Here is a 12,674-nt window from a genome sequence, read left to right on the forward strand (position 1 = left end):
GATTTACAAGGTATTGTGGAGGTGGAATTGCTAAGTCTTGGTGAGGGACTGATTTGAATATGGGGTTAGGAAGAGACAAGTTCAGGATGATTTTGAGGCTGTGAAGCTAAGGGACTAGAAGGACTGGTGCTACCCTTTAAAGAAGTGGGAAGTTTGGATGAGGGACAGATTTGAGAGAAATACAACAAGCTTTGTTCTGGGCAGGTTGAATTTGAGATGCCTATAGGACATCCAGGTAGCACTGTCCAACAAGCAGTTGTTAATGCAGAACTAGAGTTTAAGAGAGTAGAGTTTATATAGATTTAGAAGAAATATATAGTGTTCAAGTAGAATTATGTCATCTAGAGGGGGGCAGTTTTCCATGATAATCAGAAGGTTGAAAGAGTGAAGAGATGTAAGATAAAGCTTGTTTACAGAATGGAGATTCCAGAAGGCACAAGTCCAAGAGGCCTCCAGAGGCAAATATGAACTATGGAGAGATGGGGTTGAGGGGGATAGGAATGAAAGTACAGGGAGAAGGTATCGAGGGAAGGGATTTTAGTGATTTTGTATCTCAGGGATAAGGCAAGCAGGAGTTATCATCTGTTTCCTGCCCCTAAAGAATGGGGGAAAACCAGGTGATCAGGGCCACTGGGATTCATGACAACTAAGCACAGTATCCTTATGGAGGCAGATGTGTCAGTGTCCAAAGCTGTTTGCTCCATACACAGGGAATTTGAGAGGCTACCCCAGTAGCTGAAGGTGGTAGGAAATTCTTTCTGAGCATGTCAGATTGAATCCATACTTAGCACCAATATCACTGAATCTTTAATATCCATGCCATCTCAAGATGACACAGGTACAAAGCATACCCCAAAGACCTGAGTGTAGAACAAACCTTCAGCTCCCAATCTTTGAGGTCCAGAAAGGGGAAGAGGGGAGAGGAAACCTGCTTATTATTAGTAAGCATTTATATAGTGTCTACTATGTGCCAATCTATGTGCTAAGTGCTTTACAGACATCTCATTTAATCCTAACAAGCCTGCAAGGGAGATGCTGTTATTTTCCCCATTTTATAATTGAAGAAACTGAGGGAAACAGAAGTTAAGTGACTCACTTAGGATCACACAGGTATTAAGTGTCTTAATCTGAATTTGAACTCAGGTCTTCCTGCTGCCAGGCTCACTGTACTCCCCAGCTGCCTGAAGAAGCACAGTACCTTTGACCCTCTGAATCTTTAACTCTTTGATGGATCTAACAGTGATCTTAGATGCATTCTTCCTTTGGAGCAAGTCTTCTGGTACTTCTAGCTCTCCAGGCTCAGATTTTCTCATGAATGCCCTTGTCCCTTTGGCACATGCCCTCTGCTACCTTTGCTTCCTTGAGATTTGGCAACTGCAGTCAGCTGCAGATGATGGTTACAAGTAGTGACTGGGTCCCCTGGGCTGGACTGAATTCAGACTTTAGTCCTAGCTCATTGCATCCCAAGGTAGCAGGAAATGAAGCATAACTGACTCCTACACTACAGGGAGACAGCATTTGGCTGCTAATCTCTGAGTTTCTAGAAGTACAGGCCCTTAAGTGGACTAGACGCTCTGAGGTTCATGATCTAATAGATTTGCTTGGAATGGTGCTAAGATGTGGCTCTCCTTTGGCATAAGTCTACTGATGCTTCTGGCTCCCTGAGGCCCAATATTTTTAATGAATGTAAAACTCCTTGGGTGCTTTGGAAGGGATCATTGATCAAAAAGGTAGCTTTAAAAAAAATTCTAGAAACGTTCTTGAACGAAGAAAAAATATATATAGGACTTATTGCTAGAAAGGAGACAAATGAGAAGAAAGGAACTAGCTCTGAGAGGCAGTTTGATATAGGGGACAGAGAACTGGCCTTGGAGGCTGGGACTCAAGTCCTGCCTCTGGGGACCCCCAAGGCCATGCTCCAGGATTCTAAGCTGTAAAGAAGGTGTCAGCCTACTAGGAAAGTCCTCCCCCAGCACTGCCTGCCCTGGAGATTTTGGTCAGCTCCCTTGGCATTCTAGAATCTTTTTGATGCCTAAGTACTTCTGTCTGTGGAGGCAGATGCAGTACGGTAGACGTCAACTGGCTGGAGCCATTAGACCAAGGTGCCAATCTGAGTCTGCCACTAGTAACCAGGTGAGTCCCCTAACCTTTCTGAACATTAATTTTCTCATCTGTGAAATGGGGATTGGAATACTTGCCTTGTCTTCCTTATAGGGATGTTGTAAAGTTCAAGTGATTTAACTAGATAAAGCACTTTGTAAGCTATGCCACACTATATATAGATATATTATTATTTATACAATCTGGGTAAACTATCAGGAGATGGGGAGTGGTATATAGGGTCTTACCTTATGGTCCAAATAGCCAGACTCAACTGAGACAGAGATGAGCATACTTTTCCATTCAGTTCTGCTATTCTCTATAAAAATAGCTATCAAAAGCTAAACAAAAAAATTAAGTAAAATCACACTGGCATACTTAAGAAGAAAACGTGTTTAAAAGAACAACTTATAATAGATACTGGGTTTTGTCAGATTTGAATAGAATCAGACTTTATAACCTAAAAATTTCTTCATTTTAGACTCTTAACAGCTCATTTACAAAAATCTTTAAGATTTCTTCTACTATGAGCTCAAGTGAAAAAAATCACATATGTATTTTCCTTTTCTTTTCCTAAGAATGGACTTTGGTCCTTTTTGTATAATCAATCTATGCACATCTCTGAGGGCAAGAGTTCATGAATTTTTTTTTTTACAGTTAGAAGAATAAAAGGACAGCTTGTTTGCTAATTTCATCTCTTCCATGACTGTCACTTCTTCAGGCAAAAAAAAGAAATTCCTTCATCAAAAGACCTTTTTTCACTCTTTTGAAGCTAGAGTTTATGTTTCTTATTTACACTGAAAAATAAACTCATTAAACCCACATTCACCAGTTCTCTTGGTGGTAGACTTCTAGTTCATAAACACATTGATTTTCTAAAATTGCTAGATCCCTTTCCTTAACATTTTTTAAATAATATTTTATTTGATCATTTCCAAGCATTATTCATTAAAGACAGATCATTTTCTTTTCCTCCTCCCCACCCCCCATAGCCGATGCGTGATTCCACTGGGTGTCACATGTGTTCTTGATTCGAACCCATTTCCATGTTGTTAATATTTGCATTAGAGTTTCGTTTAGAGTCTCTCCTCTGTAATGTCCCCTCAACTGCTGTAGTCAGGAAGTTGCTTTTCCTCGGTGTTTGTATTCCTATAGTTTATCCTTTGCTTATGAATAGTGTTTTTTCTCCTAGATCCCTGCAGATTGTTCAGGGACATTACACCACTACTAATGGAGAAGTCCATTATGTTTGATTATACCACAGTGTATTAGTCTCTGTGTACAATGTTCTCCTGGTTCTGCTCCTCTCCCTCTGCATCACTTCCTGGAGGTTGTTCCAGTCTGCATGGAATTCCTCCACTTTATTATTCCTTTTAGCACAATAGTATTCCATCACCAACATATACCACAATTTGCTCAGCCATTCCCCAATTGATGGGCATCCCCTCGTTTTCCAGTTTTTGGCCACCACAAAAAGCGCAGCTATGAATATTTTTGTACAAGTCTTTTTGTCCACTATCTCTTTGGGGTACAGACCCAGCAGTGCTATGGCTGGATCAAAGGGTAGACATTCTTTTGTCGCCCTTTGGGCATAGTTCCAAATTGCCCTCCAGAATGGTTGGATCAGTTCACAACTCCACCAGCAATGAATTAATGTCCCAACTTTGCCACATCCCCTCCCGCATTCATTACTTTCCTTTGCTATCATGCTAGCCAATCTGCTAGGTGTGAGGTGATACCTCAGAGTTACTTTGATTTGCATCTCTCTGATTATAAGAGATTTAGAACACTTCTTCATGTGCTTATTAATAGTTTTGATTTCTTTATCTGAGAACTGCCTATCCATGTCCCTTGCCCATTTATCAATTGGAGAATGGCTTGATTTTTTGTACAATTGATTTAGCTCTTTATAAATTTGAGTAATTAAACCTTTGTCAGAGGTTTCTATGAAGATTTTTTCCTAATTTGTTGTTTCCCTTCTGATTTTAGTTACATTGGTTTTGTTTGTACAAAAGCTTTTTAATTTGATGTAGTCAAAATTATTATTTTACATTTTGTGATTCTTTCTATGTCTTGCTTGGTTTTAAAGTCTTTGCCCTCCCAAAGGTCTGATATGTATACTATTCTGTTTACCCAATTTACTTATGGTTTCCTTCTTTATGTTTAAGTCATTCACCCATTTTGAATTTATCTTGGTGTAGGGTATGAGGTGTTGATCTATTCCTAATCTCTCCCACACTGTCTTCCAATTTTCCCAGCAGTTTTTATCGAATAGTGGATTTTTGTCCCAAAAGCTGGGATCTTTGGGTTTATCGTATACTGTCTTGCTGAGAGGTCACTTTCCCCCAGTCTATTCCACTGATCTTCCTTTCTGTTTCTTAGCCAGTACCAAATTGTTTTGATGACTGCTGCTTTGTAATATAGTTTAAGGTCTGGGACTGCAAGGCCCCCATCATATGTGGTTTTTTTTCATTATTTCCCTGGATACCCTTGATCTTTTGTTATTCCAAATGAATTTTGTTATGTTTTTTTTTCTAAATCAGTAAAGAAATATTTTGGGAGTTCAATGGGTATGGCACTAAATAGATAAATAAGTTTGGGTAGGATGGTCATTTTTATTATATTGGCTTGTAACATGAGTAGTTAATGTTCTTCCAGTTGTTCAAGTCTAGTTTTAGTTGTGTGGAGCGTGTTTTGTAGTTGTGTTCATATAGTTCCTGTGTTTGTTTCGGGAGATAGATTCCTAAATATTTTATTTTGTCTAAGGTGATTTTGAATGGGATTTCTCTTTCTAGTTTTTGCTGCTGAGCTGTGTTGGAGATATATAGAAAAGCTGATGACTTATGTGGGTTTATTTTGTATCCTGCAACTTTGCTGAAGTTGTTGATTATTTCAATTAGCTTTTTGGTTGAATCTCTAGGATTCTTTAAGTAGACCATCATATCATCTGCAGTGTGATAACTTGGTCTCCACCTTGGCTATTTTGATGCCTTCAATTTCTTTTTCTTCTCTAATTGCTATTGCTACTATTTCTAGTACAATGTCAAATAGTAGAGGTGATAATGGGCATCCTTGTTTCACTCCTGATCTTATTGGGAATGCATCTGGTTTATCCCCATTGCAGATGATATTAGCTGTTGGTTTTAGATATATACTGTTTATTATTTTTAGGAAAGACCCTTCTATTCCTATGCTTTCTAGTGTTTTTAATAGGAATGGGTGTTGTATTTTATCAGGCTTTTTCTTTGTCTATTGATAAAATCATGTGATTCTTGTTGGTTTGTTTGTTGATGTGGTCAATTATGTGGATGGTTTTCCTAATATTGAACCAGCCCTGCATCCCTGGTATAAATCCTACTTGATTATGGTAGATGACCCTTCTGATCACTTGCTGGAGTCTTTTTGCTAGTATCCTATTTAAGATTTTTGCATCTATATTCATTAGGGAGATTGGTCTATAGTTTTCTTTCTCTGTTTTTGACCTGCCTGGTTTTGGAATCAGTACCATGTTTGTGTCATAAAAGGAGTTTGGTAGAACTCCCTCTTTGCTTATTATGTCAAATAATTTGTACAGTATTGGGATTAACTGTTCTCTGAATGTTTGATAGAATTCACTGGTGAATCCATCAGGCCCTAGGGATTTTTTCTCAGGAAGTTCTTTGATGGCTTGTTGGATTTGATTTTCTGCTATGGGATTATTTAAGAATTCTATTTCCTCTTCTGTTAGTCTAGGAAGTTTGTATTTTTGTATATATTTATCCATATCACCTAAATTGGTGTATTTATTGCCATATAATTGGGCAAAGTAATTTCTAATGATTGCCTTAATTTCCTCTTCATCGGAGGTGCTGTCCCCCTTTTCATCTTTGATGCTGTTAATTTGCTTTTCTTCCTTTTTTTAAACTAGATTGACCAGTACTTTGTCTATTTTGTTTGTTTTTTCAAAGTACCAGCTTCTTGTCTTATTTATTAAATCAATAGTTCTATCACTTTCAATTTTATTAATTTCTCCCTTAATTTTTAGGATTTCTAGTTTGGTTTTCTGCTGGGGGTTTTTAATTTGATCGCTTTCGAGTTTTTTTTTTTTATTTGCATTTCCAATTGATTGATCTCTGCTCTCCCTAGTTTGTTGACATATGCACTCAGGGATATGAATTTACCTCTGATTACCACTTTGGCTGCATCCCAAAAGGTTTGAAAGGATGTCTCGCCATTGTCATTTTCCTCGATAAAATTATTAATTGTTTCTATGATTTCTTCTCTAACTAAACGATTTTGGAGTATCGTATTGTTTAATTTCCAATTAGTTTTTGATTTGGTTTTCCATGTACCTTTACTGATCATTATTTTTATTGCCTTGTGATCTGAGAAGGCTGCATTCATTATTTCTGCTTTTCTGCATTTGTATGCTATGTTTCTGTGACCTAATGTATGGTCAATTTTTGTGAATGTGCCATGTGGTGCTGAGAAGAAGGTGTATTCCTTTTTATCCCTATTTATTTTTCTCCATATGTCTATTAATTCTAATTTTTCTAAGATTTCATTCACTTCTTTCACCTCTTTCTTATTTATTTTTTGGTTTGATTTATCTAAATTTGATAATGGTTGGTTTAAGTCTCCCACTAATATGGTTTTACTGTCTATTTTTTCCTTCAATTCTCCTAGTTTCTCCATTAGAAATTTGGGTGCTATATTATTTGGTGCATACATGTTGATTAGTGATATTTCCTCATTATCTAAAGTCCCTTTTAACAAAATATAATTACCTTCCCTATCCCTTTTGATCAGGTCTATTTTTGCTTTGGCTTTATCAGATATCATGATTGCAACTCCTGCCTTCTTTCTGTCAGTTGAGACCCAGAAGGTCTTACTCCATCCTTTAATTCTGACCTTGTGGGTGTCAACCTGCCTCATGTGTGTTTCTTGAAGACAACATATGGTAGGGTTTTGGATTCTAATCCATTCTGTTATTCATCTACGTTATATGGGTGAGTTCATCCCATTCACATTCAAAGTTATGACTGTCATTTGTGGACTCCCTGGCATTTTGATATCCTTCCCTGGTTCTAACCTTTTCTTCTTCGGCTCTACCTTTTAGTCCAGTGATTTACTTTAAATTGGTCCCCCTTGTCCCCTCCCTTGATATGTTTCCCTTTTTAGTCCCTCCCTTTTTGTTCCCTCCCCTTCCCCCCCTCTCTTTCCCTCCCCTTTTGTTTTCCCTCTCCCCCTCTCCCCCTTGGTTTTCCCTTCTCCTTACCCTTGTTGGGCAAGATAGAATTCAAGATCCCAATGGATCTGGGTGTTTTTCCTTCTCAGAGTTGATTTCCCTGAGAGTAAGGTTTAAGTAAAAATTCTCTTCCTCTCCTTCTTATAGGAGTTTTCTTCCCCTCCCCTTCCCATGTGAATCTTTGTGTGAAAATGATTATTCTATTTGGTCTTTCTTTCCCCCTATTTACACATTACATTTTCCCCACATGTTAGTATACATAGATTGATATAAATGTAGTCCTTTTAGAAGAGAGTTTGAGTAAAAGAAGAAGATAACATTTTTCTCCTTTTCCCTTTCCTTCATATTTACCTTTTCAGGTATTCCATGCTCTTTGATTTTCGATATCGAACTTTCCACAGAGCTCTGGTCTTTTCATTGCAAAAAGTTGGAAATCTTTTATTTTCTTGAATGCCTATACTTTCCCTTGGAAGTATATAGTCAGTTTTGCTGGATAGCTGATTCTTGGTTGAAGACCCAGCTCTCTTGCCTTTCTGAAGATCATGTTCCATGCCTTACGATCATTTAGAGTAGAACTTGCAAGGTCTTGTGTGACCCTGACTGGCATTTATATCTAAATTGTCTTTTTCTGGCTTCTTGTAGGATTTTTTCTTTTGTTTGAGAGTTTTGGAATTTGGCAATTACATTCCTGGGAGTTATCTTTTGGGGGTTTAGTGTAGAGGGTGTTCTGTGAGCTCTGTCAGTGGCTGTATTGCCCCCTTGTTCTAGAATCTCTGGGCAATTTTCTTTGATTATCTCTTGTATTACAACGTCGAGTTTGCTGTTTATTTCTGGCTTTTCTGGAAGTCCAATTATTCTTAAATTATCTCTTCTCCCTCTATTTTCCAAATCTGTCACTTTGTCAGTGAGATATTTTATGTTCTCTTCTAATTTCTTGGTCTTTTGGCTTTGCTTTATTAGTTCTTGCTTTAAAGCCTGGTTTTCTTTTACAGTTTGGTCAAACTGGTTTTGTAGTTGCGTGAATTTCTTTTGCATTATTTCCCACTTTTCCTCTCAGAAGGCTTCCATCTTTTTGATCATTTCAGATTCAAATTCTTCATGGGTTTGTGGAGAGTTTCCATTTCCTTTGGAAGGGTTTGGAGCATTTGCTTGTGTTTCCTCTTCTATCTCCTCTGTGTTTTGTATTTTTGCTCCATAAAATGTGTCCAAAGTCGCCCCCTTCTTCTTGTTTTTTTTTTTTTAATTTTGGGACTTTTGTGCTTTTGTGGCATTTGCCATCTCTATCTGAGTGGGAGGGACTAGCTTTTCTTATCTCTGTCTGGCATTCAGAGGTTTTAGCCCTAGGCAGATTGTCCGTTCTATGCAGTTGTTGTTCTGTCTTCCTGGGAAGCCAGGAATTGCTGGTGTGTCCCTGTTACTGCCCTCCTCTCCTTGGCACCCTCCTGATGCTTCTCCGTTGCCTTACTTCCACGCTCTAAGCCTGGCTTGGCCCTTGTTCCTGTTCCAGCACTCTGCGGGGGGAGGGGCCGTGGCTTCCGGGAGCTCCAAGGGCTCCTAATGAGATTAGTTTTCCTTGGGTTGAATTTAGTATGCCTTGAGGCAGGGACTTTTTTCGTGAGACTCCAATGGAAGGATCCAGCCAGGGGGTTATAAGCTCCCCCGTCTCTCTCTGTTTCCCTGCTCTCTGGGTGCCCCCTCAACTGGGTTAGGTTGTTTTCAGGATGTGGCCTTCAGAATAGCAGGCCGTGGGGCTCTGAGGTTGCCTCTGCTGCCTCGGACTCAGCTCTCTGGGTTGGGGGGGATGGGTCCTAGGACCTTCCTTCTACCTACCCCTTAGGTCCGAGTGGTCTCAGGTTCTGGCTTTTGGGGGGGGTCGTACCTTTTGATCCAGGTCCAGGTCCAGGAGGAGGACTCCCGGGGTCTATGCTGTTGATCATTTTGAATTTCGGTGCCCTAGGAGCATTCGGTTTGAGATCGGTAAGGAAGGGTTTCAGGAGATCTGGACTTTAGCTTTCTCTAAGCCGCCATCTTGACTGGAAGTCCTCCTTAACATATTTAAAAAAGCATTTTATCAGAAAAGGTAGCACAGTACCTAGTGGATAGAGAAGTGGTCTTTAAGCCTGTGCAAGACCAGGAGCAAGTACTACCTCTGAACCACCCTGGCTGTGGAACCAACCCTGGGCAAGTCCCGTAACCTCACAATGCCCACTCACACTGGTAGAGGCAATTTCTTCACCTTCAGCAGACCTTATATTATAGTTCTCTCTTCTTATTAAATCAGAGGGGGGAAGCTGGGTAGCTGAGTGGATTGAGAGCCAGGCCCCAAGATGGGAGGTCCTGGGTTCAAATCTGCCCTCAGACACTTCCCAGCTGTGTGAACCTGGGCAAGTCACTTGACTCCCATTGCCTAGCCCTTACCACTCTTCTGCCTTAGAACCAATACCTAGTATTCGTTCTAAGGCAAAAGGTAAGGGTTTTTTTTTTAATTTTTTTTGTTTGTTTATTAAAACCCTTACCTTCCATCTTGGAGTCAATACTGTGTATTGGCTCCAAGGCAGAAGAGTGGTAAGGACTAGGCAATGGGGGTCAAGTGACTTGCCCAGGTTCACACAGCTGGGAAGTGTCTGAGGGCAGATTTGAACCCAGGACCTCCCATCTCTAGGCCTGGCTCTCAATCCACTGAGCCACCCAGTTGCCCCCAAAAGTTAAGGGTTTTTTTAAAAATCAGAGTTCCAGGGATGTTTACAAGCAAGCAGATAAAAATATTTCTTCTCTTTAAAGAATTTTGAGTCTGAGAAAGCACAATCTAGATGTTTGTTTCCAGAACAATTAAATATTGAAATGACTGGTAAGGAAATAAGAGGTTTATTTAATAAATACAACAGTTATGGGTATGAGTGTAGACAGAATTAAAGACCATTTTGCATTTAAGGATGATGCTTCCAGTGAGAAGTGAGCATCTACTGTATTTATTTAGTCACATGAAAATCCTTTCTCCTGGTCTCCTCTGTTCCCTGCAGCTTCAATGGTGCCCCAGCGGAAAAGTGACTTTTCCAACACTGTGATTAGTGCTCTCCTCACAGGATCCTGTGTGTCCCTTGTCAATGCCTGTGTGGCAGGTAGGCACCTCTCCTCCAGCTTTCAGCAGGAAGTGGGATCACATATTAAAACTACTTTTTGTCCCAGGGCAAGAGATACTATTTTGATCTATATAAATAAGCACAGGTCATACAGGGAGGTCAATTATTGAGGGAAAAGGGATCAACCCAGTACCCAAAGGGAAGATGAAGCCCAGATCAGTCAGTAACATTTTTGGAGAACCAGCAGTGAGTTAATTATATCAGGCTGTGAAGACAAATACTAAAGAAAACAAGATATCACCTCTGCCTTTGAGGAGTTCACAGAAGAGACCAGAAAAGAGTAACATTATAGCAGCTCTCCTTGGCATTATTTTTCTCATTGCCTTTTCTTAGGAATCCTCTATGTCCCCAGAGGAGCCGAGGCCAACTGTGTTTCTTTTCTCAACAAGACAAACTTTACCACCACCAACTACGAAAACTATGTTTGCTGCAGAGATCTTTTCAAAAGGTGAGAACCAGGGCAGCTAGGAGGTCCTGAATCCAAATGTGGCCTCAGACACATCCTAGCTGTGTGACCCTGGGCAAGTCACTTTAACTCCCATTGCCCAGCCCTTACCACACTCTGCCTTGGAACTTAATACCCAGTATCCATTCTAAGACAGAAAGTAAAGGTTTAAAAATAAATGAAAATAAAAGTTTAAAATGGTGAGAACTTCCAGGACTATAGGGATCCTTCTTTGAATACAAGAGCCCTGTTGAAGATAACCACGGGGGAGGAGAGAACAGTTACCACAGAGGAGTAGGGGCAGTCTTTAAGCTTTCAGTGGGAAGAGAAAGGGCAAGCTCCCACCTGCTCATTGGTAAAAGGGGCCTGAATGAATTGAGGCAGGGTCAGGAATGGGCTGGGAAGGAGACAGTAGGATACTGATATGATGGGATGATAGGGAACAGGATTTAATGCCAATTGCTTCTGTGGACACATGGACTCTGTTTTCCTTATTTCTAAGTGCCAGCCTGAGCCTAGCCGTCCTCAATGTCAGCAAGTCTCCATCCTTCTCTGGTCTCTGGGAAGGTGTGGAGTCTGGGGCAGAGACTTTGGCCAACTGCTGCCAGCTCTTCAACCATACTTCCTGCCCTCCTTGAAGGTGACCCCCTGGAGCTGCATGTATAGGATGTGCAGGAAGCTCCATGGCATCATTCTGACACCCTTAGGCTGTGGGCACAGCTGAAGAGCCTGACTGTTGACTAAAGCTAATCCAGAATGGAAACGAGAAGTGGAAGCAGAACCCTGGGGTCAGTAGGCTTTTGTGGCTTATTTGTCAGAGAATATTCATTAATAATGTGGGTTAGTATTTCCTGCCAGATAAATATTCCAATTATTCTATTATTCTATTCTAATTATTCTGTCACTGAGCCTTCTGAAAAAACACATAAATGCAATAAAGGCCTTGCTATGAAGATGTTATTGGGAACTGGCATATTCTGGAATTGCTAAATCTTGGGAACAAGGGTTTGGTGGGGAGGTACTTCAAAATAAAATCACATTTATCCCGCAAAGGTGACTATTTTCAGGGGACTATTTCAGGAAACCATTTTTTACCCTATGGGCAAGAAGGCAAGAGTGACATTTGTAGCTTCATAGGAACATCATTGTCATTACTTCCTTTTGGCCTCTTAACAGCCTTTCAGCTGGCATCTTCTTTCAGAATATAGCTTGCATCTGCTGCCCCTTGCTGGCCATCCCCACCGCACTGCTTTGCTTAAACTATCCAGGACAGTTCTTTTTTTCCAAATACTGTCAAGTTCATTCAGGAAAAACATCCCAGATTAGTTATAAGTATATTTAATAGCAATAGACAAAGGAATTATTTAATCAAATATGTATCAAACAAAATCCCATCTGAACATAATATCACTATTTAAATCAACCAGATATTCTAAAATGGCAAAAGGCCCCCTTGTTTTGTTTTGTTTTTTAATTGGACAGTAAGATGGCAATTACTGATATAAGGCAACAATACTTTTTCTCCATATCATATGTAAAAATTGAAATATTTCATCCCAATGACTTACTAACCAAAGTCTAAAAGGTCTAAGTCACTTTGTTTAAAAACTGACTGATGCATTAAGAGCTTTTAAGCTAAAAAAGCAATTTATAAATTGAAGACAGGGGTTTACATGGATTGTATTGTCCATTGGAACAACTTAACATTCTGCAAGACTTCAGCCATGTGCTATTTTTATTATTCCTGGAAACTTTAGTGCTC

General features: G+C 39.8%; 1 protein-coding gene across 9 annotated transcripts in view; it reads left to right on the plus strand.

Moving 5' to 3' along the window:
• LOC100013176 (sodium/nucleoside cotransporter 1-like) overlaps positions 1-11,872 on the plus strand; it is a 48,794-nt gene extending 36,922 nt beyond the window's left edge. For 7 of the 9 annotated variants that reach the window (XM_007472489.3, XM_007472486.3, XM_007472484.3 and 4 more), the window contains 3 exons: positions 10,348-10,446; positions 10,801-10,915; positions 11,415-11,872. In XM_007472489.3, the coding sequence (XP_007472551.2) occupies positions 10,348-10,446; positions 10,801-10,915; positions 11,415-11,550 (350 nt within the window). In that variant the 3' untranslated portion in view covers positions 11,551-11,872. Of the gene's footprint in view, positions 1-2,757; positions 2,923-10,347; positions 10,447-10,800; positions 10,916-11,414 lie in introns of those variants that run through there. The other 2 variants (XM_007472490.3, XM_007472495.3) reach the window with 2 other exon arrangements.
• Positions 11,873-12,674: the final 802 nt, after the last annotated feature.

Source organism: Monodelphis domestica, chromosome 1 (assembly GCF_027887165.1).
Source record: "Monodelphis domestica isolate mMonDom1 chromosome 1, mMonDom1.pri, whole genome shotgun sequence".
In the NCBI taxonomy this organism is placed as follows: Eukaryota; Metazoa; Chordata; class Mammalia; order Didelphimorphia; family Didelphidae; genus Monodelphis; species Monodelphis domestica.